Below are 25,429 nucleotides of genomic sequence, written 5' to 3'. Positions count from 1 at the left end.
GAATAATATCTGCGCGTCTCAATCTGATTCTAGAGTGCAACGTGGAGCACCAGGTTCTGGTGCAAATTCAGCCAGAGACATCGAAACTCTGGGAGTGGACAGTGATGCCGAGCCATAATTGCAGGAAGCGCATATCGGGAATACATTTCCTTGTACCTGTTTGGCTTGAATGTGGTGGTAGTGTTTCTCAATTGACATTTTTACCTGTTCATCTCATGTACGTACATCGTCAACAAAACGACCTTAATGTTATTGTGGTATCACGTATGAAATCTCAAGTTCGATATCTTTCTGCTCACTGATATGCGTTCGTTTCGGCCATCTACTTAGCACCAATCACAGTGATTAGATCTACGTTTTACAATTGTGTGCATCGATAATCAGGTTCACACTCTTACTTAAAGTACTGCTTTACGCACTCAATGCAATGACACGACTCCTTGCTGTGTCGTAGATGTCCAATACTATAACCGCGTTCGTGGTGTCTGCACGCTTGCTATTACAGGCGGCGTGACAATCTGGGTTCAGCTCGCATGAGGAATAGCCCCTGAATTGGCGATCCTTGCAGTGCTCGATAGCAGACTCGACGAGCGACTATTCAAGCCTGCAGTATTAGTATGCAAGAATGGCTGCGCGGTACGTGTTCAATGTTTGCCATCGCGCAGTTGCAGTATCAGGCAAACGTTGCGATTCGTAGTCGTTGCCGCGCCATGATTTACCTCGTACTAAAACTTTTATGTGGGTGAAAGTGATGAATGCTGCTTGGTCAGAGAGAGCTCATCTCTGATGTCACGGCCGGAAAGCCTCCGAAAAGGAATGGTTTTGAAGGAGATGACAAAACGTGCTCTACCACTTCAACTTGCGGTTACTCCAAGTTGAAGCGGTCTAATTTTAGTTGTAAGTTCTTAGCTTGCACCGCGGTGGGCGGTTATAGCAGAAGCACTTCTGAGCCAGCTAAATACAACCCGTCGGTTGTATTTCAAACAACACTCGTCTCTCGAGGCAAAAGCAAGATGACTGGACAGCGTATGCTGGATCTGTCACCAGTCCCTTCGAGTATTCATTTCGAGAGGAAACTCGAGGTCGTCTTTCTTTAGAATAGTTTAACTTTCGATTTTTAGACTTGGTTCTAATATGTCGCCGTGTCTCTATCCCTAACTGGTGTAAACCCTTTCACATTTCGACTTGCCAGACCAAAGTCGAATCAGCCTGGAAACTTCTTGGAGCCTCATTTCCAGACCTCAGAGTTGTCTGGCAGAGGCGGCTGCGACTCAGGCTCCAAGAGGCGCTTGGACTTGTGAGTTGCTAAAGATCCACATCAGCTTCAACGCTCCAGGCCAACCAAGCAGGGTCCTACCTTAGCTAAGGCCTCCTTCCCACTTCACAACTAGCGCGGCGGCAGCAGCAGATCAATTGCAAACACCGCTTACTTCGTTGAATCATGTTTTGGTCTGCGGCGTTGGATCTGAAGACGCAGCGGCCACTGGGTCGTCCGTCCTACGGTTCCTTCAGTCGCTCTTCCAGCAGCAGTAGCTTCCACATTCCGCAGAGCATCCCGGAGCACCAGCCGGTGTCGTTCACATCCCCGGTGCCGGATAAGCGCCGCGTCGAGGAGTACGTCGAGCGTCCCGACACGGCCTTCGCGCGCACGCGAGCGTCGCTGCAGCTCTCGGAGCGCACGCAGACGGCGCTCAAGATGCTGCTGCAAGGTGAGCGTGAGCGCAAACCAGTCAAGGCCTCGGTCACGCCCAAGTTCGCACCGGACATGTATAGCATGAGCAAGATCAGTGGCTACAGCGCACTGCAGGCGCCTATGAAGGAGCTGCCCGAACGCACACCACTGCTCAAGCCGCTGGCGCGCGCTCACGGTCAAGACGAACCCAATCCGCAAGATCACAACGAGCACAACTACTGGATGCAAGAGCTGGAACGGCGCCGTGCTGGTCTTAAGAGAAGCAGACGCCGCACATGCACCCCCATGTCTGAGAGAGCCACCACATCCCCCCTCAAAGTGGGCGTGGTCATGTGCTCTGTGCCTCTGGTGCTCGTGCTGGGTTTCATCCTCTTCGTGTTTGTATTTGGAGGTGGAACTGACGCACCCATGGACGTCATGAGCAATCTGCTGGGCATTGGCGGCGACGATGCAGACTCGATTGCTGCTAAACATGACGCCGCTGCAGACAACGTCGCTAGGACGTTTGCTCGTCCGCCAGAGGAGGTACGACTGGAAAAAGAGAGCCCCGTAATGACATTCGATATGTCGACAAACCTGCGCGGCGCTCTGAAGAAGAAGGCGGAGGAATGACGAGATGTGGAATGGAATGAGTTACTGAATGTACGACGAAACTATAAGAAGAGCGACCTTGAAGCGGTCGAGCCCAGCGGAGATAGTCACTAATGAGCTTTGGGGGCTCAGACGAAAGAGTAAAACAGGCAAAAGTATCCGATAACAAGAGTGTGACAAATCGACCTCGAACTACGTACAACATGATGTACTCTACTCGCTTTTTGCTGCAGTTTTACGTCGTAAAGAAAAGGTTGAGTAGTCCCTTGAGGTACGCCACGATCTCGCCGGCGCCTAGCTTCGATTCACCGTAGATACGGTCGACAAAGGTGATCGGCACCTCGTCGATGGAGTACTGACGTTGACGGGCACGTACGAGGATCTCCATCTGAAAGACGTAGCCCAGTCCCTGGATCGCGCTCATAATGTCCTCGATGACGTCGCGCTTGTACAGTCGGAAGCTACCCGTGAGGTCCGTTACGGACGGATTGAGCAGTACCGTCGCCAGGTAATTAGCCACACGACTCGTCAGCTTGCGACGCAGATCCCAGCCGTACACCTACACAGCGCAGCATCAGGTCAGTAACCAGCAGCTTTGGCTACATGTGTTAAGATCCTCACGTACACCGCCACCGGAGACGTAGCGCGTGCCTGTGACGATATCGCAGTTTTCCTCAGCTTGTTTCCTGTTGACATCAACACCACAGTGTAGCGTAAGCATGCATCCTCATCACCATCTGCCTGTCTGTCCGTACTTGATGAATTCAGGAATAAATTTGGGCTGCATCAGATATACGCACAAGGAAAAGCAGTCAGCAGTCTCTCCATTGAATACACTGGATAAAATAAACCACGACTTACGTGGTGCGAAAGATCAGCGTCCATGAGGAACACAAAGTCGCCTGTCGCCTTCTTGAGGCCGTCGCGGTAGGCGGATCCTAGTCCTAGTTTGCCCTCGCGAGGCAGGATCACAATTTTATCCTTGCCGTAGATCTGTTGCAGGTCACGCGCCACCTGCAGCGTGCCATCCGGACTGTTGTCCTCCACAATCACGATCTCGTAATTGAGTTTACTACAGCGTTTAAATAAAGCAGTTCAAGTTAGTCTAGGATGGAGCATTGTGCAGCACGCAGAGCGAGCCACAGTACAGCAACAGCACGCACTTGTCGACGAACGTCTTGTCCAGTAGCCAAACCACCAATGGCAAGTTCTCGCGCTCGTTGTACGTGGGGAGAAGCACTGAATACTTGTGCTCTGTCGCCATCTCGACTAGCTGGTTATGTAGCTGCTTCCACGCGGCGGTCAAAATGTGCTAGATATGTGGACCACATAAATACTGTCATTTCGACACGATGAATCTTGAAAAGCTGCAGAGTTCCGGTATCTTGAAAAATGGAGCGGAGGCCGAATTCTGGGGCGAGGCCCGACAGTAGGGATCGCAGGTGGTCTAGCTTTTCAGCATTGTATTGCATCAGATTGCTAGTGTTGGCTGGATGCAGTATAACGTTGTGGTTTTATTCCAGACGGATGGTACGCTTCCGTACATCGCTGCGCAATACGGTGCTGGATGTGATGAAGCGTCAAGGCGGCTGGATCGAGACAGATAGCGATCTAGATTGGGACCTACACTGGGCGGACGTGGGTTGGATCCGGGAGAACTTGGATGCCTTCACTCCGCTTCAAGATCACCAGGTGCAAGGCAAAGAAATATATGCAGGGGGATGAATGATGGCAACTTATCACAGGTTTTTCATCCTTTGCAGCGTATCAACCACTTTCAGAACCACTACGAGCTCACACGCAAGGATTTACTGGTTAAGAATCTCAAGCGCGTTAAGAGGCAGCTCGAGCGCAGGTAACACAACATCTTAGCCATATGTCACCGATGAGCAATGTCATTGACACTTGTTGAAGTGGTAACGTGGAGTCTCAACGAGAAGCGGAGCTATACGACTTCTGGGCGGCGACGTTTGTTCTGCCTCATGAATATGGCATGTTTCTAGAGGAATTTAAGCGTACACCAGGAGGTAGATGGATCATGAAGCCTGTAGGCAAGGCACAAGGTCGTGGTATCTTTTTGTTTGAAAAACTGAGTGATATCAGCGAGTGGAAACGAGATGCCTCTTGGAAAGGTGACGGAGGGATGCAGGCCAAGACAGCAGACACGTACATTGTGCAGAAGTACGTCGAGTCACCGTACGTAGTTAAATTTTCAGCTTGCTTCACACTGGCATAGTTTGCTGAATGCACTTATCTGAAAGCAGACTGTTGCTGGGCGGTAAGAAGTTCGACTTACGGTTGTACGCGTTGGTGACGAGCTTCTCGCCATTGACGTTCTGGATCTATCGCGCCGGGTTCGCCCGCTTCTCCCACACTCGCTACTCTCAGAGCAAAGGTGAGATGGACAACCTCTTCATGCACTTAACAAATGCGTCGGTGCAAAAGAGCGCGGACGACTACAACGAACGTCTCGGCTCCAAGTGGCCACTTCACAGTCTCAAGATGTTCCTCATTAGCAAGTTTGGTCAGGAAGCTGTCGACCGCTTGTTCCTCGCGATCCAGTCGCTCATCACACGCTCACTGCTGGCTGTGCAGTCCACGATAATTCAGGATCGACACTGCTTTGAACTGTACGGGTATGATGTGCTAATTGATAGCGCATTGAAGCCGTGGCTCATCGAAGTCAACGCCTCGCCGTCGCTGACTGGCGACTCGGACGCTGACTACGCGCTCAAAGCCAACCTCATACAGCATACACTCGATGTTGTGGACCTGGAACGACGACGTGAGGGCGATGAGCTGCACGTCGGTGGCTTTGACCTTATCTGGAGCAATGGTAGTGCTGTGCCCAACGCCAAACCGAACGGGTACAGCTCGTACCTGGGCTGCACATTTGAGACTATGGATGTCCCTGAAAGAAAATGAATTACTTCAGTACATCCCTATTGAAATCAAGGCAGGAACTCGTCCGGTCGATTCGTATTTTGCTAGTTGATGTTTGCTGGTTCGACTCTCGACGCTCCGTTCTATTACAATTCTTCTGCACCTGATGCCGTGCTGTCGGTTGCGTGACCAGCTGAGCAGCAGCACGTCGCGGCCAGGCAGAGCACCTACCACTGCCTCGTAAACCCCTTTGGGCACTCTCATCTGCCCGGATCCAGACTCTGTAGGCTGAATGAGCTCTGTAGCACCTGTGTTGTAGGGACCATTTAGTCCTCTTCCTCATCGTCGTGCAACGAGGCCCAGACGTTCTTAGTCTCCACGGCCTTGGTAGTGGGTGCCTTCATACCCTGTAGCTGAGCCTTGGCAGCGTCCACACCCAGCGACGGGAAAGCGCGCTCGTTGTCCAACTGGATGCGGCGGTTCACGCGGTTGCGTTCTTCCTGCTCGGCCCACGTGGTGGCCACCGCCTCCCTTTCGCTCGAATTCTTGTACTTCTTAGGCTGCTTAGCCCACTGGAAAGCTGACTTTTCCTGCTCCTCCTCCTTGTTCAAGGACAGGTCCGACAACACTTTGCCTGACGCAGTGGCAGCAGGAGCAGCGGCTTTAGGAGCGGGCTTGGGGGCGGCCGCAGCGGCGCGCTCGGCTGCAGCACGCTCAGCATTCTGAGCGCTGGTCTTGACGATGACGTTGGCGTTGACGGTCGTGGATTTTTTCTTCTTCTTCTTGCCGAACAGGGAGTTGAGCTTCGCGTTCGGGTCCGCCATGTCGGTAGGCAAGAAGATATCTGTTGGTTGGCTCGTGTGATGTACTGGACACCAAATGGCTGGCATCGTGCCAATAATGAGATCAAGTTAAAGGTTTTGTTGTGTGTCGAAACACAAAAATCTGAGGTGCTTGTTGGAGCTTGTTGCAGCAACGAATCGCTGTTGGCAACCTGGTCACACGCGTCAATCTCCACGGGGCTGCACTTACATCCAATATTTGGTTTCGAGTCGAGACTCTCGACCTCAGACCACGATGCGTGTCGACATTGTACGTGTATCGCCGTGTTGCTCAACTCGTCGTGACGACCGCTGTGGTATTTGCTGAACCGCCCACCTCAACAAACACGTTGACTGGAATAGCGGGGTTTGCCTCTGGTTTCATGCGCAGCTTCGCCAGCGTTATTGTTTTGCATTCGGGAACATTCGACGTTGAAGCTCCAAAGCAGAAACGAGTTTGCAACCGAAAAAATTCTCGTGGACGCTCCAAATGCACGCGATTTGCCGGCGACGGCTGATCAACTGTCGAATTGAACGTGGCTACAGAACATGTACACACCCGCCACCAGTCTTAACGCATAGCTCTCGCAAGCGTAGCTCTCGCTGACAATGCAGGGCATGCACATTTCCTGAGGCATCCACGCTGTGGAAACATCGTAGCGACACGTTGGCGCCGCTAATAGCGTTCCTAAATCACCATGCATTCAGCGCCAAGTCGAGCGCAGCTGGGCAAAGCATGGGCGTGTTCAACACAAACAGTCGTGCAACTTTAACACAGCCCTCTATTTGGGTCACTGATAAAGCGGCGGGTAGAGCATTATATTGCGTCACTTCCCAATCTGACCTAGACAACACACGCGCTAAAGGGATCTCTAACCTGCACCAACACCTCAGCACCGCCATGACCACTTCCACGACCCTCGACAAGATCTGCCTGTCTTGTGGCAAAGCCAACGCCAAGAACCGCTGCGGTGGCTGCCGTAGCGTCTACTTCTGCGACCGCGCCTGCCAGCGCAAGAGCTGGCCAAGCCACCGCCCCACGTGTCTACAGTCTTCCGCGCAACCTACCGAGACGACACATATACACTCCAATAGTATACACTGCGTTGGTATACCTAACGCTGCTGCTGCGACCGTGGCCGCGTCACCGCCGAAGAGCGTACGCCTCGTCACGGAGCCCGTGCAGATCGTGGAGATCCCTGCCGAGGCCGCAGCAGCAGCCCCCAAGCCCCAAAAGAAGAGCAAAAAGCACAAGAAGAAGCGCAAAGCACGTAGTAACAGCATGCATGTGCCCTCTACGAATGCTCCACTACAGCAACGTAAGAACCGCTCGGCTTCCCTTGGTGCCAAAAAGCACATCATGTGGGGCGACGTCCAGGCCCGGGAGTTCGCACGCTTCCCTGGCGGTGGCAGCGCCGTGCCCTACGACGGTACATGGGCTCTGGGTCTAGGCAAGAAGCTCGCAGACGTCGAGCTCGGTAGTGTGCTGGAGGTGGAGCAACAGCGAGAGCAGGAACTACAGGAGCGAGTCAAGAAACTGTCCAAGTCCAAGCGCCGCGACGTCCGTGTGGGTGAAACCCGCCAATTCGACTACCGTCGAGGCGTGGACAACCCGCTGTTCTCGAGATTGAGCGAAGACGAGCGCAAAAAGGTCTTTACACTGGAGAAACAGGCCCAGGAGGACGGAGCAATTGAGTCTCAAATGTCGTCGTCCCCAGAGCTGAGGAAATCGTGGCGTAAATACTCCACTGGTTCCACTTCAAGCATCGAGGCAGCTGAAGAACTGCAGGTTGCAGACGCAGCGTTAACGACGCCAGATTTCGGCTGTGTGTCTATTGAGCAGCTCGATGAATTCGCTAAGATCCGCGACTCACGCGACGGCGCGTGTGGCTGTTCGTGCGGAGATTTGGTCAAGAAAGTGGCCAAGATGAATGTCAAGAAGCTGCGTGCGTTTCTGCAGGAGCACAATGTGCCGCTTCCCGGTACGGGCAAGACGGAGCTGATGGCAGCAGCCAAGAAGTTCGCGCGTGAGAAAAAGAACTGCGCCAGCGCCGACTCGGACTGCGAGTGTGCGCGCAACGGCGTTCCGTGCCACTCGGACGTGTGCGAAGGCTGCGCCGGTGACTGCCACAACCCGTTCCAGCGATACGAATACAAGAGCACTGAAGTGAAGCAGTATCGCAAGCAGCAACTGGACAAGTGGCGCCAACTCCAAAGCGAACTCCACCAATCGAACGAAGCCGCTGCCCCCATCCGCGTTGCCTGATCTGCATGTAGTAGACCATGTATAAAATCTGCCACTGCGTGAAATTGCGAGAAGTGCTTCCCAATCTAAGAAATAAAAAAATAAATAAAAAAAAGAAAAAGTTGTGATATCGCAGTAATCAAACCAAATATTGCTGCTAAGCTACATCAATGATGAACAGACAATTGTAGTCACATGTCAAAAAGATAAAAATCCAATTTTCCAATGAGTAGCCGACTCCACCTCTGCTCTTCGATCGAGCGTAGGTCACATGTGAAGCCAACTCGACTGCTCTGCTGCTTTCTCCTACTGAAAGCGCGCTGGTTCACTTCTGCACTTCAGCATGCAAGAAGCTTGACTGGACTAAAAACAGTTCCCGCGGCTGTACTGCGACGGGGAAAAATTTACCTACAATTACCGTCGTCGCGAGAAGATGTTACGGCTGCCGCGGCTGCCAGGCTGGCTGCTGGGCTGCGTCACACGCTTGTTACGGCGTTTGTAGACGGCGATTTGGTCGTCCACACGGATACCCCACTGCAAGTGCTCGGCCTTCACGGCGGCGTTCAGGAACAGGTTCAGCTTCTCGGCACGCTCGCCGATCGTCTTCTGCGAGAAGTTGCCCACAACGTGGCGGTGCGGCAGCTCCGGAATGTCACGGCGCTTCATACCGTTCTCCTTCATGAGGCGGTCACACAGCGAACTACACACAGAACAGCACAAGCAGCCCTATCAGTAAACCTTTTGTACATCCAAGTAACCAAGTGACGTTCACGTACCGGAAGGTGCTGTAACGCTTCCAGCAGTACACCGTGCCGTAGTTGGTAGTGCGGATCTCCAGCTTGTACTGGATGAATTTCTTGCCCGTACGGTTCACGATACGGCTGTCAACGATGCGAGCTGATACCAGACCAATTTCGTCGGGAACTGTAACAAATACGAGTAAAATCTTAGTAAAAACCTTCACCATCTTCAAGGAAAATGTGTAATCAGGCCACGTACTTGGCAACGAAGCGTCCTCCACAATAGCGCGCTCCTCCTCTTCCTCCACGTGTACAGTAACGTCGTTGATCTGAACGAACGCCAAGAACTGGTCGTCGTCTGGTGCGTTCACCTCCGTGTTGATAGCGTAGCATCCGACGTGCGGGTCAAGACCCACGACTTCACCCGTGCCGAACGGCGTGTCCACCTTGGTGCGTGGGGACAGGATACGGTCGTCATCCAGGTTGACGTCGTCACTAGGAACAGTGATCTGCATGCCGCCCATGGAGTTCTCGAGCTTGACGGCGTAAGTCTCACGCTGCTTGTCGTAGCTGACGACACGGCCAGGGCCACGTTGACGAACGAGCACGGGCACGTCCTTGGACAGAGACTGCTCGTACTTCTCGTTCTTCTCCTGCTGGATTCGCTCCAGACGAATGCGCTCGGCCTCCTCCTCCGCGCGCTTAGCAGCGAGCGCTGCCTCCGCCAGCTTGCGTTCACGCTCCTCAGCCTCTTCGCGCGCACGACGCTCTTCTTCCTCACGAATACGCGCCTCCTCTTCCTCACGAGCGATACGCTCCTCTTCCTCGCGAGCCTGAGCAGCCAAGAAAGCAACTTCCTCCTCTTCTTTACGAATACGCTCCTCTTCAGCAAGTCGCTCCTCTTCTTCGAGACGCAGACGCTCCTCCTCCTCTTCACGGAGTCTCTGCTCCTCAGCGAGACGCTCTTCTTCCTCACGACGCGTTGCCTCCTCGGCCTCAAGACGTTCTGCTTCCTCAGCAGCAAGACGCTCCTCCTCAGCACGGATCGCCTCCAGCTCAGCCAGTCGAGCGGCCTCCTCCGCGGCAAGACGCTCCTCTTCCGCCTTACGCGCGGCCTCGGCCTCTTCAGCCACACGACGCTCCTCCTCCTCAATGAGTCGGAGCTCCTCGAGACGCGCAGCCTCTTCCGCCTGACGACGACGCTCCTCCTCGGCCTCCTTCTCCTTGCGAATACGTTCCTCTTCAGCGAGACGCTCAGCCTCCTCCTTGGCTGCAAGTGCCGCTGTCTTGCGCTCCTCCTCAATGCGCCGGCGCTCTGAAGCCTCAGCCGCTAGCTTCATGCGAAGCTCCTCCTCAGCGCGACGCTCAGCCTCGATCTGCTCGCGGCGCTTGCGACGGGATTCCTCAACACGTGCATCGTACGCGGCGTCGTCCAGCATCTTGGCCGCGCGCTCCTCGTCCGAGAGGTCCTTGAGCGCGTCGGCGTCACGACGAGCCTGATCCTGCCTGGCCAGTTCGGCCATGTATTCGGCGCCGTGCTTCTCGCGCAGCTTACGCACGGCGAATGCGCGGCCCAGACTCTGGATCTTGGTGGCGTTCTTGTGCACATACGCCATGGTCTTGGGACGGTGGAGATACCAGAACTTGACGGCGGCCTTGGAGCTCATGATGGTCTCCAGATCCAGAGGACGCAGCTCCGTCTCGTCGGACTGCATGGCCTTGTGCGTAGCCTCATCACGGTGTAGAGCTTCGTGGTCTGTCAGCACGTTGGACTCGCGCCCATCGTTGGGCTTCCAGTAGGACGAGTACATCGCTGCTGCGACCTGTTAGGGACTCGACGGTGTCGAGTAGAGAGGGGAAATGCTCGGCTAGGGGACAGAGGAAGCGGGGGGAGAGCACAACGAGCTACGCAGAGGAGCTGGTTGCGCGGTCGAAGCTTGTCGATTGTATCGAGGCGATAAAGAGGAGAGACGAGCCGAGGGAGAGGCCGGGTTTCACGGGTCAGAACATGTTGACTTGAAATTTGTAAAGCAAACAAACCCACCCGTTTGTGGAGGTGGACCACAACAAGGCAATTCAAAGTCTGAATGCATCCGGCTACTTGACCCTCACAAGCGATCTTGGCTGTTTGGCGATATTATAGCCATCAGCGATGTCATCGGTAAGTTTATATCCATGTAAAAGCATCTTAGGTGCTAGCGTTGACCGTGCAGCGAACTTGCTGGTAGTGAGGTTAGCGGTGTTGCGACCGCTTCGCTTCCGAGCGGCAGCGACAGCGTGTTGTTGGCGGCGACGAATTGTTGTGTCTGACGTACAGTGCCGTCGCATTGTGAACTGCAGCGAGCCTGTCCAAGCAGCGTAGCCTGCAATTCGCCCTCTCCCTAGCTTGGCAACTCGATGATGGGATGTTGCCAGTGTTGGCGAACGAGTTCATCAACAGCGCCTTGGTTGTTTCAATGTGCAGCATTAGTAGAATACTCGCTCTTGGCTGCAAGTGCGAGTAGCGAGACAAGATGTAGACAATGCACCAGCAGAATTTATGTGGGCGTGTCTTCCAGCACTGCGCTAAATGTAGAGTGCTTACAGAAAGTGATCAGATTGGTCACGCTAATTTCACCACTTGATCGCAAGCACTTGTCAGAGCTCGTGGCAGTATTCTGGCACTGAGCTTTGTGGAATCCAGTGCGATATCATGGCACAAAACAAGCACCACTGTCGATGAACTGCATCACAGCGTCCGCTCGAGATTTAGTCGAGTGCTTGTAGCTCGCAACGTCCATCGAAAGCCACAGAAGATCGTCGCTTGGAGCTGTCGTCACGGCAATTATTCACTTCAAGCTGGCCACCAAGCAGTGTCGGGGGGCAACGTGACACCGATGTAACGCTGCACTCCTTGCTGCAACGTCACGATATCTAGTGATGAAGTCAAGTTCCTACGATACATGTAAGACGAGTGAGTCATGGCAACTTCAACTTTTTGTGCATTATGATACGCTGGCCAATTACTTAAAATTTGTATTGAACCCGCGGGTCGCCCAGGAGCCTGGGCCGGCTCCACCACCACAAGCTCCATCTCAAAATTGCGATGCGCCTCGCGTCGGCGTCGCTCTTCCAGCGCGGCCGCCTGGCCATGCGTCCACCGGCGCTGCTGACCTCAGCCACGGCGCGCCGCTTCTTCGCAGTGCAAAGCTTCCAGGACTTAGGCGTGGATGTCCGTGTCGTGGCGGGCCTGAAGGAGATGAACATCACGACGCCTACAGGTATCCAGCAAAAGAGCATCCCAGCCATCCTTGGACGCCATGACGTGCTGTGCGCGGCTCAGACGGGCACTGGCAAGACACTTGCCTATTTAGTCCCCGTTGTGGAGCAGATTCTACGCAAGGAGGTGGCCAAGAAGAAGGAACATGATGCCAAAGGACCCTACGAGGTCGTACTTGGCCGTCCCAGTGCGCTGGTCCTGCTACCCAGTCGCGAGCTGGCATTGCAGGTAGCCTCTGTGGCTAAACAGCTATCGCACTCAGCTAAGTTCGCGTCCTGCACCATCACGAGCGGAGAACGCAAGAGCATCCAACAGAGGAATACTTCACGCCGACTCGACCTGATCATCGGCACACCTGGCCGTGTGGCCAAATGCATCAGCAAGGGGGACTTCTTCGTCTCCCGTATTGATACAGTGGTTGTAGATGAAGCGGACACGCTATTTGACGCCAAGATGGGCTTCCGAAAGGAGCTCGATGCGGTGCTGGGACCGATTCAGGCCAGTGCGGCCAAGCGTAACCAGCCACTGCAGATGATCTTAGCGGCGGCCACAATCCGCTCTCCTATTGACCAGATTCTCAAGAAAAAGTTCGGTGAGCTTCGCGTTGTGAGCGATGACAAGATCCACAAGACGCCGTCTTCCATCAGAGAAGAGTTTGTACGGGTTAATCCCGAGTCCAAGCACTCGGCGTTGCGTGAAGCATTGCATCTGCACAGGCGCCGCGCGGCAAAGACCATAATTTTCTGTCGTAACTCGGCAAGCGTGCGCTCCACAGAGCACATGCTGCGTGAACACGGCTTTCAGGACTCTGCGTGTCTTCACGGCGACATGCCGCCGGCTAGACGGCACGAAGCTATCCACGCTTTCACTGAAGATCCCAACGTAAATATCTTGGTGTGCACTGATCTGGCAGCTCGTGGTCTGGACGTGGAGTCAGTGAAGCACGTGGTTATGTTTGACTTCCCGAAATCCGCCGTTGACTATGTGCACCGTGCTGGTCGTACCGGCAGAGCTGGCGAGCAGGGACTTGTGACCAGCCTCGTAACCAAACACGACCTCGCTCTCGCCATGAGCATCGAAAACTCCAAGCGAAGTAACAGTACCATCAAGGAGCTACGGGTAGACTCTTCTTCAAGTTTGCCTTCACTAGGATCCCAACAAACAGCGTCGGGTGACAACAGAAAGAAGGCGAGCAAAGCTCCATCAAGGAAGCGTGGAGGCTTTGGTCGTGGCACGAAAAAGCTGCAGAAACACAAGATTAGAACGCCACGTCCGATTCGGTAAAGAAAGCAGCTTACTTGGCCCTATAAAGGGTGATAGAAACCAAACAATTTCAGGTGGTAATGGGAAGACCAGTTCATCTATCGTATAATGCAATTATCTAAGCTTCTTGGAGTTGTTGCGCGCATTCATGCGGCGGTACAGGGTCTCGAGCTCACGCTTGGCCTCACCAGGAGGGAAGTTTGCCAGGTCGAAGTAGTGGGGAGCAATGTCTACGAGCCACTCGCCCATAATGCGAGTGTTGAGACGGATGTAGTTGCGGCTGGTAAGCACGAACTCGTTGTAGACAACCCAGTCCGGTTTGTTGTCCAGCACGCACGAAGGGTGCAGGTGCACGACCTGGTTGTCCTTCACCGTCACGTAGTGTCCTCCAACGGCCTTGTGCGCCACCTGCATGAAGAATCCGGATACCAGCGCCTTGATGATGTTGGGATAATACTGAGGCGAGTGGATGTCCAGCGTCGACTGTGTCGGCATCTCTAGTCGCTTCATGTTGCGGATCAGCTGGTCACGCACGTTTGACGCGCTCTGCAACGACCGGTTGTTCAGGTAGTTCTGGAAGCACCAGTTGACGTCTCCGTTGTTCAGCTTGTACGCGTGGAACACGTTCAGCAGCGTGAGGTGGTCGCCATCCACGTGAGCGAAGTTCGCCTTGGCCTCGTTAGCAGCCTTGGCGTCGTTCTTAGGACGAACAAACGGCTCCTGCACGGACAGCATTGCCACAATAGTAGCCACTTCCTGCGGCACCTGATACTTCGCGGACGAGATGAGCATCTTGGCTAATTGCGGGAGTACCGGTAACATAGCCATCTGACGACCGAGATGCGTGAGCTCGCCCTCGTCGTCTAAAGCACCGAGGTAGTTCAGCATCTCCAAAGCACGCATCAGGGTCTCAGGAGCAGGTGGATCCATGAAGTCAAAGTGCACCAGGTCGTCAATGCCTAACTGCTTCAGGGTGAGGACGACGCCACTCATCTCAGAGCACAAAATCTCCGGATATGTCTGCTCTTCCAGGTCGCGCATGAACGACTGCTCAGTGTAGAGACGGAAGCATTTACCCGGTCGTGTACGACCAGCACGGCCAGAACGCTGCTTAGCTGAAGCTCGTGAAATAGGCGACACCAACAGCGACTCCACACGAATACGCGGGTTGTAGACCTTCTGCTTGGAGAAACCCGGGTCAATAACATACACAATACCGTCGATAGTCAGCGAGGTTTCTGCCACATTGGTAGACACGACAATCTTGCGGCCCTTTGGGCCTCCCTGGAAGCGCGGCTTCGGGGCGTCCTTGAAAATAAGCTGCTGCTGTTGCGGAGTAAGCGACGAGTACAGTGGGTACACATCAAGTGGGCCGTACTTGGACGAGTCCAAAGCGTCAGCTTCAGCACGGATTTGACGACACGCATTTTCAATCTCCTCCTGACCAGTAAGGAAGAGCAGCACGTCTCCTTCTTCCTCGCAGATGTGGATCTGCACGGCAGTACGCACAGCAGCCTCCAGGTAGTCGCGCTCTGGCTCGGGTGTGTAGAAAATCTCCACAGGGAATGTACGTCCAGGGATTGCGATGAGTGGCGCGCCCTCGAAGTACTTCTGGAACTTGACAGCATCGAGTGTAGCACTCATGACGACGACCTTGAGGTCTGGGCGCTTCGGAAGCACCTCCTTGAGCAAACCGAACAGGATATCGGTACTCAGTGTGCGTTCGTGGGCCTCATCCAGCAAGATGGTCGAGTAGTTGGACAGCAGCGGATCGCTCATGGCGTGTTGCAGCAACATACCGTCCGTGAGGAACCGTAATTTGGTGCGCTGGCTCGTGACATCCTCGAATCGGATGGTGTAACCTACTTCCTGTCCGAGCTGCACGTCCATCTCCTCGGCCACACGCTTGGCGATGCTCATAGCGGCCACTCGACGCGGCTGCGTGCAAGCCACCATCTTGTCGCTGTTGGCGTTAAGAAGCGTGAGGAACTGCGGGATCTGCGTGGTCTTGCCACTACCTGTCTCGCCCTCCACGACAATAACCTGGTGAGCTTTAACAGCATCCTGAATCTGTTCGAGGAACTGGTGAACCGGCAGCTTCTGACGCTGGGACAGCAGCGTCTGGTATCGCGCTGAGAAAGGAGCACCCGTCAACGGATTCACGCCGGCATCGGAAGAGGAAGCGGCAGGCGGAGTGTCCGAGAATCTGCTCTTGCGCTTCTTCTTCTTGCCGTCCAGGTCGCCGATGTCCACCTTGCGCTTGCGTTCGGTCATCGTGCTGCTCGGTCCGAGATTGACTGCAAAGGTCAACTGGTTCGTGGGTCTGTTGGTTGCGGGGCCGCGTTGAGATAGTGCAACGCAAGAACAAGAAACGCAACTCAATATAAAATTAAGTTGCTTGTAATTTATGTTGCACATAAGCTTACTCACTACGATGCTTTTTTAAATTGCTTTTTTTTAATAAAAGCAGTTTTTTGCTGGTGATGCATTGCAGAACTACGACGCTCCGGGATGGTTAAAGGATGCAATAACGTGTAGGCTCGACTACTTTAGCATCTTGAGGCTGAGGTCTTTGTTTACATCAGACACAAATTAAAACGGGTTATGGCCCCGATAGCATCAGCTAGCTGAGAAATATCGCCACAGTTACTGTATTGCAAACACATCAAAAGTATCGGTCCTGCAATGCAGTGTGAAAGTGTGCGCTACATACCGCGGGCGTGAACTCAATCCTGAACCGTTCGCAATATTTATTCCTGAAGTTCCTTGGTCACACCAACATGACACCTACGGTACAAGAACTAAAAATAGAATGGATGGTCTCAAGGCCATGCGCGACTATCACGAACACGCCATTTTAAAGTTAAATCGTGTCGGGAGCAAGCAATCGTCACGAGTTCAAATACACAGATTCAAACGCATCATGAAGACAGGGACAGGTTGTGAACACAGATCACTTCGCGGACACTCCTTCGTGCCGCGTTTTGCACAATTTATTTCGATAATTTAGACCTTGTTACCCATGTCGTTTTTCCGTGCGGTAGCCTTGATCGCACGTGAGACCTCGGGAATAATCGCCAAACTGTTGATAATGAAGAACACGCTACCGATGACGTAGAACGTGATGGCTTTATTCATGTAGTGCGTCCCATCGTCAACACGGTTGATGTACCGGGGTAGGTAGTACCAACTGCCAAGAATGAAGAACAGCGCACCGATGAACGTGCCGAGAGCTGCGATGGTGCCCCAGCAGACGATGTTCTTGACCTTGAAGCCGGTGACGCGCGGGTCCTCGTGAGTCACGCAGATGAAAATGAGGTCGACGACGGCGGCGGCGCAGAAGAGGATGCAGCCGACGAAGAATGACCAGCATCCGAGCTCAGGCGCCTTCGGGTACCAGGTGGGCAGGAAGTAGAGCGCTCCAAGGATGAAGATGGAGGATGCCATGTAGTTGGTCAGTGCGTTGAACGCGCGAACGACTTGACGCAACTGTGTGCCGTGGTTGTAGCGGATAGTCTGAATGAAGTCGAGGTTGGCTCCCGAGAAAAACATGATGCAGCCCACGACAAAACACCAACTGGCGAAGACACCGGCATCGCCGTCCCACAGGACGGAGTACTCCGGGTAGAAGTAGATGGAGCCGATCAGGAAGAGAACGGAGCCAAGGAAGTAGGTCACTACGCGTCCGATCTCGACGCATTTCTCCCACGTCGCGAGTTCGTGACCGTCGTGCAGTAGAACCTCTGGCTGACGAGGTGTCATCTGCATCGAATAGTGCGAGTTGCGTGGCGAAAGAGCTGGCATGGTTTTAGACTGGTGTTGACTATTTGCCAGGCCACTTGACTACTTGAAGGAGGATTCTGAAATGAATGTATCATGCACCTGGGACACAAAGCAGCAAGGCATGCGATACAGGGAGAGGAGACCGTCCGCGTGGGATCAATTGGAGGTCCAGCCGCGGACACAAAACCCAAAACCTCCGCGGCTGGATAAAGCCGTGTTTGCCGATGTGTGAGCTTCACGATGAGCTGATGTGTCCCCGACACGGTTCACCCAACCAAAACACGCCAAAAATCGCTAAAGTGCGGAAATGTAGGCAAGATGTGTCTCTGTTGCGGCTGCAATCGTGGGTTCTTTTCCTGCTGGCATCAAGCCGGATCATCTGGGATCCACCTGTCGGAGACACATGATTCATTCATGCCATGAATGAGTTGCAGCCGACTCTTGCAGGAGACTGACGAGTAAGGTCAGCACATTGTCTAGGCTTCCAAATTGCGATCTTTAAGCGTCACCGCACTGGTTAGAGTGGCAGCGCAAAGAAGCTAACGACAATCACTAGCTTGGTGTCGGCGGATGGAAGTCACTGTGGCGCGCATCCAATTTCTAGAACCCCGAACTGGATTTGTGCGGCGGTCCGCGTCACAACAATTTGAAGGTGGAGGGAGAGTCGTGTATGATCTGATGGGGTGCAATCGGGACACGTGAAAATGCAGAGAGAGTGCGCAAGCACAGAGCAGTCTGCTCAAAAGATTGAGCGAGGCCTCGTTGTCAAATTTTGCGTTCACGGATGGTTGGCGCTCAACGCTGGTGCGGCACCGACGAACACGGCTTCGTGCAGAGAAATTCTGCCTGCATGGTCGCCACGGGCCCCGCATTTATGCCATAAAAAAGGAATCGCTGGCCAACACGCAGCACTGCTGCCAGCAGCATTGGGGGTTTGGTTTTAAGTGGTTGCATGTACGACCGACGAGAAGCGTTGGTGGCCAGTCGTTGCGTACTGTAGATCGACCGTTAGTGTACTGTACGTCTAAACTGTAATTTGGAGTCGGTTTGCGCTAGTTGTGCACCTCAAACCATGCAGGAATCACTTCAACGTGGATGGATTTCATCGCTTCCTGTAGAAAACTCGTGCTGGTATTTGGTCTCGCTCCCGCCGTTCCTGCGCAAGTGTGCGTTGAAGGTGTGTGTCATCTTCGATGCAGTCAAATTGACTGTGATCTAATCCAATGCTGTCCGATTGTGTCCTGTACACAATTTTTTTAATACCGTGTCTGGCCCGTCTCGGTCCAACACGCAGAATTTGCCGAATTCCAACGACGCCATGGTGCGATGCCAGCAAGTCCCCGCGTTGTGAAATGTTATTCCCCGCGTTGTGTAATGTTATTCCCCGCTCGGCACCAGTAGATCGTGCGATCAATTACACCGTCACAGTCTGCGCTCGCCATCGTATAGCTATGGAATATAAAACAGAAGTATGATATCGTCATGAAAGATACATAATGCATCTGCGCCTGGTCTCCACCCGTACTACTGGATTTACTCTATGCAACCTGCATAATTGTTCGATGTATATGTATGCAGCCTGTATACTCCTAAACTTCCCTTCGTGGTGCTGGCTGTTGGTACATGCATTTGCGTGCTTGAACGCACACGGTTCGTAACATCAAACTGTGCATTGCATTACCTGTAGATTCTAGAGGATTTCGAAGAGGTGATGTTTGTTGTTGCTTTGCCTTCAGAGTTGATGATCTGTATGCGACCAGACGTATCCGATGCAAATAAAATTGATAGGGTGTGCATACTACAGGGCTCGTCAATCTGGCAGTCTGTAGCCAGAGTTGGCAGACGTGGGTTTTGGTTTCTTGGAATATTGGAGTTTTGGCGGGGATAAGTATCCAGCCACTCAACGTGAGGGTTTTCACGGACTGTTACTAGATCGTCTTCGACTTAGCTGGGAATTCACTTCTTTTTTACGTAACGATAGATACTCAAAATAGATATCAGAGATTCAGTCACGTGCGTACTTAGTACAACATTATCTGTTAGTACGCGTACAATCCTTATTCTACAGGCTGCACCGGACCGATGGCCAACAACATGTTCTGGTACTATGGGATACAAACTATATAAAAGAGAAAAAACGACTTCAATAAGGCACACTCCTGACAGTCCAGCGAGTTTTGACATACACCGCGTGCCGTTGAAGCCTGCGAAGCAAGCATTGGCACTCAAAGATCAATACAATGCCATCTCAAAGCATGGTCCACGTACACTGGCTACCGGATCACCACACTAGCAAAATCTTTGGAAGAGGTAAGATGAGATTACAAACATTTTTTTATCTAGAAAGCAACATCTCTAAAGCTACGCGATTTAATCTGTTCGCCACTTCATTTGGGCCGATTCGGCCCGTGAACAACCTACGTGAGCATGCTAAAACGTACAACAGCGAAGATTTTATGTATGTATTTAAAAAGTATCTGGAAAATATCAGTTTATACCCAATCAAACGGGCTTATAATGCTGATTCGTTCTATTACCACCCGGGTTGATCCCTGGAATCAAGGTTGAGACTTTGCTGCGATAGAATCTGCATGGATACAACTGCGTCAAACGGACAGAAAAAATGCAATGATGAACAAATTCCACAAAAAAATTCTCTGCCAGCTTATCCCTAGATACTTCGTCTTGAAGATTTGATAATATGCGTTTAGGCTTCCTTTCGAGTTAGTTTATACTATTTTAATTCTGTGACGTTACTTATGATGAACTAACCTTTAAAAGTGACAGAGTTGTCACTCTTCTCTCTTGGCCCACGAAATGCCTCCGCCGGATGCACGGCAAAATGCTAAGACCTCGCGAGCCCAAGCAGGTTAGACTTCTACACGCACACAAAGAGACATGCGTGGTTAGCAATCCTGCGCAGTTCGCGACCAAAGACCGATTGCCCTTAACTATCAGATACGGACAATCCGATGCCAGGATATGTTTTAAACTTGCTACTTTGCTCAACGTTCAGCTTACATTTGATGTCGGCTGAATGTTGAACGAGATAACATCGAGCGAGTTACGCAGTACTGTGGAGTTAATCCCTCGAAAGCTGTCCATACCTAAAGGTATTCCCAGTATTAAAGAGGTTTGCAATCCATACCCTCACTTTCCTTCGGAGTGCACAAATTCTGTCAGAACCCCTTCATTTTCCGAAATCCACAGAATTTGATCTTAATAATCAATTTAAATTAACATATAAGTGCTCGTGCGAACCTATCTAGGGTCAAGCGACATTATAACATTATCTAAGAAACCTGTATAATATTGAACGAGATCATCCTGAGCTGCTACTGCTGTTTTGTTCCAATTCTGAGAGTTTTTGTCTGAGGGTGAAGGTGCAGATAGAGTGAATTCTGAAACCTCTCTATTAACGCTTAAATAAGTGAGAGATCAGACAACTTGCCAACTCTTGTGTAATAGAAAGCGGTAGTAAAGAAGTTAATAATGCATCTCTTGTCGTTTTCTTGCTATCAGAGAAACATGGAACGCAACTTTTTCTAATGCGGTGCCAGGAATATTAAAGCATCTACTGAGAGACCTTAACACTGTTTCCTTACATGCAAAAACTGCTGAGGGCGAAATAAAAGAGTTTTTGAAGTACATGTACTTTATCGATTAATCAGAAGGAGTTACGTTGGGTTTTAAGCAAAAAATTGAATACCAACCCAATTTTATCAACAGAAGTAACCCTCCAAAACGTGGATTTTTGCTAGCGCTGTCTATACAGTAACAGAAACTGCTGTGGACAAATTGACATGTCCGAAAATGAAAATTCTTATCATCCAATCATTTGCGTTCGCAACGTTTACTACAGACGATCCTCTCGGTAGTCATTGCGCTAAGAGCCGCCAATTTATTCCTATCTAAGGGTATTCCTATCCATGAATGTTCCAAACTATTGGACCCGAGTACATTTACTTTGGAACAGAGCACAAAACTTACTAATGAAGAAGATTGATGTGGTGTTTCACCCTGTTTTGCTCTCCTATCCCCACATTTGCCTCGCCACATCAAGATACCCTTCTCTCCAGTTCGTCCTCACACTCACCAACACTCAACAACTGCTGCACATGCTACATTAGCACCATGCTCACATTCCTATAATTAATAATTTGTCCCAAACAGAGCTAGATTCATGGGCTCGTAGAATCTACGATCGTCCTCTGATTCCACCACAAGCAATGATATGGTAGCTATTAATGTGCAGAAAAGCGCAGGAGTCACCTCCGGTCTCGCAGTTGGCCACAAAATTGCGGCACCCGGTGCGCCATCATAAACTCGACAAGAAGGGTGTCACGTCATAGATGAGGCAATTAGACTGAAGGCAGAGCACTTTTCCGGGATCCTAAAGCTCGAGTCACGTCCAAAGTGATCAAAAGGATAGGCTTCATCGATTCAACATTCGGATCGCACGTGGCAGCAGTATTGCCCTGGTACAGTTATGACTTTTCCTATAGCTAATAACCCCCTCATAAGAATATTTGTCTTTTCAAATGTATTTCATTTTACGATTGAGGGGTGAGAGTGAATAATATCTTGGGTTTGTATGTGACTGCTTAACAGCTAATTTATTGCTATTGAGGGAGTATTCCATTTCTAGGGATTACTACCGAGGGGATCGTCTGTACCATGTGGACCACACATTGGTGCAGATGAGCTATGTGGGTGAAACAAAAGTGATCAACCCAACTTGCTCTAATAAGACACCGCGCCACCATGAAGAAGACGCGCATGTCCATCGACGACATCCACGCGATGGTCGGCAGTATCCGCGCCAACGTAGTGAACATGCGCGTGACCAACATCTACGACGTGCAGGGACAGGGCGACGGCGGTGCAGCCAAGACATATATCCTCAAGCTGCACCAACCCCCGTTCCCCAAGGTATTTCTACTGCTCGAGTCGGGTGTGCGCTTCCACACCAGCAAGTACGCGCGAGATGCCAAAGCTGGCAATGCGTTGCCTAGTCAGTTCACCATGAAGTTGCGCAAGCACCTGCGAGGCAAGAGGCTGTCGGCACTCACGCAGCTGGAAGGGGATCGCGTCGTGGACTTCACGTTCGGCCAGGGCGCACTCAAGTGCCACCTCATCCTGGAGCTCTACGCCTCTGGCAACATCATCCTCACGGACGGGGACTACCGCATTTTGTCACTGCTGCGCACGCATCGATTCGATGAGAACGTCAAGATGGCAGTCAAGCAGGAGTATCCCGTCCAGCTGCTGGGCGACCAGGAGAAACAGCGCGGTATCCAAACCACGGAACAACTCACTGAATTTGTGAACAGATGGTTCGAAGAGCAGGAAGCCAAGGCGGCGATCGCAGTGCCGGGCAAGACGCAAAAGAAGAAGAAAGCGCAGACCATCAAGCAGTTGTTGTTGGTTAAGGAGTCGACGTTCGGTGGATTAGGCCCCGTTATTATTGAGCACTGTCTGGTACGTGCAGATATCTCGCCCACCTTAAAGATCAAGAATGCTGCGGAGTTCACGGCACTCGGAGAGGACAAGCTGGCTGCCTTATTGGCGGCAATTCAGGAGGGTTGGAAGCTGCTGGAGAGACTGCGGGACGAACAGACCTCGGTCAATGGCCCAGTCCCCGTCCAAAACGATGACACTGCTGAAGCCGGAGACAGTGACGAGGAAGATGCTGCACCTACAACAACCAAAACCTCTTCAACCACATCGCAGAAGTGCGGCTTCATCATCCTGAAGGATAGCGCGGATGAAAATGCCCCGGAGCAGTTCGAGGAGTTTACACCATTCCTGTATGCGCAACACCTGCAAGCGCACAAGAAGGTGAAGAGCTTCGATACGTTTGATGAGGCTGTTGATGAGTACTTTTCGCGCTTTGAGGCGGAGACTGCCGAGGTGGCCAAGCAGAGTGCGCAGATTGCAGCAGAGAACAAACTCGCGAAGCTCAAGAAGAATCAGCAACAACAGCTCGCTCAACTGCGTGAGGTTCAGGAGCAGAGTTTCCAGCATGCTCAGCTCATTGAAGCCAACCAACAGGATGTGGAGAACGTCCTGCTCGTCATCCGTAGTGCTCTGGCCAGCGGCATGGATTGGCGCGGTCTGGAGGAACTTGTGCGCTATGAGCAGAAGAACGGGAATCCCGTTGCAAGCCTGATTCACCAGCTCGATCTTGAACACAACCGTGTAGCCATTTTACTCTGCGATGACGACGATGACGACGAAGATGGGGACGGCGGTGATGGTACCGGTGAAGAAGACAAGAAGGCTCACGTTATCTGGATCGACTTGTCGCTTTCCGCTTTGGCTAATGCACGAGAAATCTACACCAAGAAGAAGAAAGCTGGCGAGAAAGTGAAGAAGGCCACCGAGGCGACTGACAAGGCCATTGCGCTGGCGGAGAAGAACACTAAAAAGACGTTGGAGAAGCAACAAACCAAGCGCAACGTTATCTACCAGCGACGTAAAACGCACTGGTTCGAGAAGTTCCACTGGTTCCTCTCCAATGAAAAGTACTTGGTTGTTGCAGGTAAAGACGCGCATCAGAACGAGCTGCTGGTGAAGAGATATCTGCGCAAGGGGGACGTCTACGTCCACGCTGATCTTCATGGTGCTGCGACGTGCATCGTGCGCAACCATGCAACTGTCAAGGACAAGAAGACGCAGGAACTTCCTCCTATTCCGGTGGCTACGCTTGAGCAGGCAGGATGCATGAGTGTGTGTCGTAGCAACGCTTGGACTAGCCAGGTGATTGCTGGTGCCTACTGGGTGCATGCAGACCAGGTCTCGAAAACAGCCCCCGCTGGTGAGTACCTTACCACGGGTAGCTTTATGATTCGCGGCAAGAAGAACTACATCCAGCCTTCGCGACTCGAGATGGGATTAGCGATTCTCTTCCGCATTGACGAGAGCTGTATCAGCAACCACGCACGACAAGGTGAAGGAAGAGTGTCCCGAATTGACGAAGGCCCGGAAGATGATGAGGGTGAGGAAAGCGCGTCTCCTGTGGCAGAAGTGCAGCCGGAAAAGCAAACAACAGAGGAGGAGTCTGTGCCTGATGAGAGTATGTCAAAGCCGTCAAAGGAAGTGACTGTGGTGCAAGAGAACGAGAGTGATGCTCATGAAGAAGAAGATGAAGTGTCTGCACAACAGACGCAGCGTGAAGGTAGGAAGCGCTTGTCAGCAAAGGAGCGTCGTGATATGAAGAAGGGCAAGGCGCCAGCTCGCGAGGAGTCCATAGATGAACAACCTCCTGTGCAGCAAAAACGCGGGAAGGGAAAAGACAAGACCCCTACCCAGGCACCGCAGAAGAAGAGTGTCCGTGGTAAGAAGGGCAAGATGAAGAAGATGAAGAAGAAATACGCTGACCAGGATGAGGAGGACCGTCGGCTACGCATGGAAGCGCTGGGTCATGTAGTTGAAGACGAACAGGAGGATGACGAGCCGACGAAGGAGAACGACTCCACTGAGCACTCTGGAGACGAGGATGGAGATAACACCACTGATGGCAACACTACGACCGAAGTGAGTGAGGAATACATTCGACAGCAGCGCGAGAAGAAGGAAAAATACCTCGATGAGCAGGAGGATGAAGCTGAAGGTGCCGACTTCTTCGACGCGTTCACGGGCGAGCCACTGCCGAACGACATTGTGCTATTCGCGATGCCCATGTGCGCTCCGTACGCATCACTGACCAAGTTCAAGTACAAGGTGAAGCTGACGCCGGGCAGCCAGAAGAAGGGCAAGGCAGCCAAGCAGGCGATGGAGCACTTCTTCGCTTCCAATCTCAAGGACGAGAAGGATGCAAGCAAGACGAGTGGTCCACACAGGAATGGTGAAGCGGACGACGAGGTCCAGCCCGACGTAAACCCGATCGTCGTGCAGCGCGAGCTCATGCGTTGCATCCCGGACAACGAACTGGTGAACTGTATGGTTGGCCCCGTTAAGATCTCAGCGCCGGGTCTACATGGCCCTAATGCAGGCGGCAAAAAAGGTGGAGGCAAGCGTCCGTCCGGCAAGCCCAAGAAGAAAGGCAAGAAGTGAGATGGCTACACTCCGCTTCAACCTGAAGTGGAGGACGTAACTTGAAGTGGAAGACGTAACTTTTGTGAAAGTCTTATTTTCAACCAATCATGA

The 25,429-nt window shown here is 52.3% G+C and overlaps 10 protein-coding genes across 10 annotated transcripts; 5 read left to right on the top strand and 5 right to left on the bottom strand.

The window, feature by feature from the left end:
* Positions 1-1,441: 1,441 nt before the first annotated feature.
* Positions 1,442-2,305, top strand: PPTG_19150 (hypothetical protein; the record flags this gene model as incomplete). The annotated part of the gene is made up of 1 exon (XM_008917503.1): positions 1,442-2,305. One exon carries the CDS (start codon positions 1,442-1,444, stop codon positions 2,303-2,305), a length of 864 nt encoding a protein of 287 aa, XP_008915751.1.
* Positions 2,306-2,406: 101 nt separating this feature from the next.
* On the bottom strand, positions 2,407-3,606 carry PPTG_19149 (hypothetical protein). Its single transcript, XM_008917502.1, has 5 exons — positions 3,448-3,606; positions 3,146-3,356; positions 3,040-3,065; positions 2,910-2,970; positions 2,407-2,843 (listed from the first exon to the last, which is right to left on the bottom strand). The coding sequence occupies exons 1-5, from the start codon at positions 3,546-3,548 to the stop codon at positions 2,520-2,522; spliced, it is 723 nt and encodes a 240-aa protein (XP_008915750.1). The 5' UTR covers positions 3,549-3,606; the 3' UTR covers positions 2,407-2,519.
* A 70-nt stretch (positions 3,607-3,676) lies between these two features.
* Positions 3,677-5,209, top strand: PPTG_19148 (hypothetical protein; the record flags this gene model as incomplete). Its single annotated transcript, XM_008917501.1, has 5 exons — positions 3,677-3,726; positions 3,808-3,976; positions 4,048-4,139; positions 4,199-4,480; positions 4,549-5,209. The coding sequence occupies 5 exons, from the start codon at positions 3,677-3,679 to the stop codon at positions 5,207-5,209; spliced, it is 1,254 nt and encodes a 417-aa protein (XP_008915749.1).
* Positions 5,156-6,220, bottom strand: PPTG_19147 (hypothetical protein). Its single transcript, XM_008917500.1, has one exon. The coding sequence runs from the start codon at positions 6,055-6,057 to the stop codon at positions 5,494-5,496; it is 564 nt and encodes a 187-aa protein (XP_008915748.1). The 5' UTR covers positions 6,058-6,220; the 3' UTR covers positions 5,156-5,493.
* Positions 6,221-6,619: 399 nt separating this feature from the next.
* PPTG_19146 (hypothetical protein) lies at positions 6,620-8,378 on the top strand. The gene has a single exon (XM_008917499.1). The coding sequence runs from the start codon at positions 6,725-6,727 to the stop codon at positions 8,252-8,254; it is 1,530 nt and encodes a 509-aa protein (XP_008915747.1). The 5' UTR covers positions 6,620-6,724; the 3' UTR covers positions 8,255-8,378.
* Positions 8,355-11,040, bottom strand: PPTG_19145 (hypothetical protein). The gene is made up of 3 exons (XM_008917498.1): positions 9,233-11,040; positions 9,010-9,157; positions 8,355-8,933 (listed from the first exon to the last, which is right to left on the bottom strand). Exons 1-3 carry the CDS (start codon positions 10,782-10,784, stop codon positions 8,648-8,650), a joined length of 1,986 nt encoding a protein of 661 aa, XP_008915746.1. The 5' UTR covers positions 10,785-11,040; the 3' UTR covers positions 8,355-8,647.
* A 952-nt stretch (positions 11,041-11,992) lies between these two features.
* PPTG_19144 (hypothetical protein) lies at positions 11,993-13,639 on the top strand. Its single transcript, XM_008917497.1, has one exon. It carries the CDS (start codon positions 12,059-12,061, stop codon positions 13,514-13,516), a length of 1,458 nt encoding a protein of 485 aa, XP_008915745.1. The 5' UTR covers positions 11,993-12,058; the 3' UTR covers positions 13,517-13,639.
* On the bottom strand, positions 13,499-15,836 carry PPTG_19143 (hypothetical protein). The gene has a single exon (XM_008917496.1). It carries the CDS (start codon positions 15,767-15,769, stop codon positions 13,610-13,612), a length of 2,160 nt encoding a protein of 719 aa, XP_008915744.1. The 5' UTR covers positions 15,770-15,836; the 3' UTR covers positions 13,499-13,609.
* A 569-nt stretch (positions 15,837-16,405) lies between these two features.
* PPTG_19142 (hypothetical protein) lies at positions 16,406-17,422 on the bottom strand. Its single transcript, XM_008917495.1, has one exon. It carries the CDS (start codon positions 17,297-17,299, stop codon positions 16,502-16,504), a length of 798 nt encoding a protein of 265 aa, XP_008915743.1. The 5' UTR covers positions 17,300-17,422; the 3' UTR covers positions 16,406-16,501.
* Positions 17,423-22,042: 4,620 nt separating this feature from the next.
* PPTG_19141 (hypothetical protein) lies at positions 22,043-25,336 on the top strand (the record flags this gene model as incomplete). The annotated part of the gene is made up of 1 exon (XM_008917494.1): positions 22,043-25,336. One exon carries the CDS (start codon positions 22,043-22,045, stop codon positions 25,334-25,336), a length of 3,294 nt encoding a protein of 1,097 aa, XP_008915742.1.
* Positions 25,337-25,429: the final 93 nt, after the last annotated feature.

Source organism: Phytophthora parasitica (assembly GCF_000247585.1).
Source record: "Phytophthora parasitica INRA-310 unplaced genomic scaffold supercont2.104, whole genome shotgun sequence".
NCBI classification, from domain to species: domain Eukaryota; phylum Oomycota; class Peronosporomycetes; order Peronosporales; family Peronosporaceae; genus Phytophthora; species Phytophthora nicotianae.
This window is presented reverse-complemented; position numbering and strand designations above follow the sequence as displayed.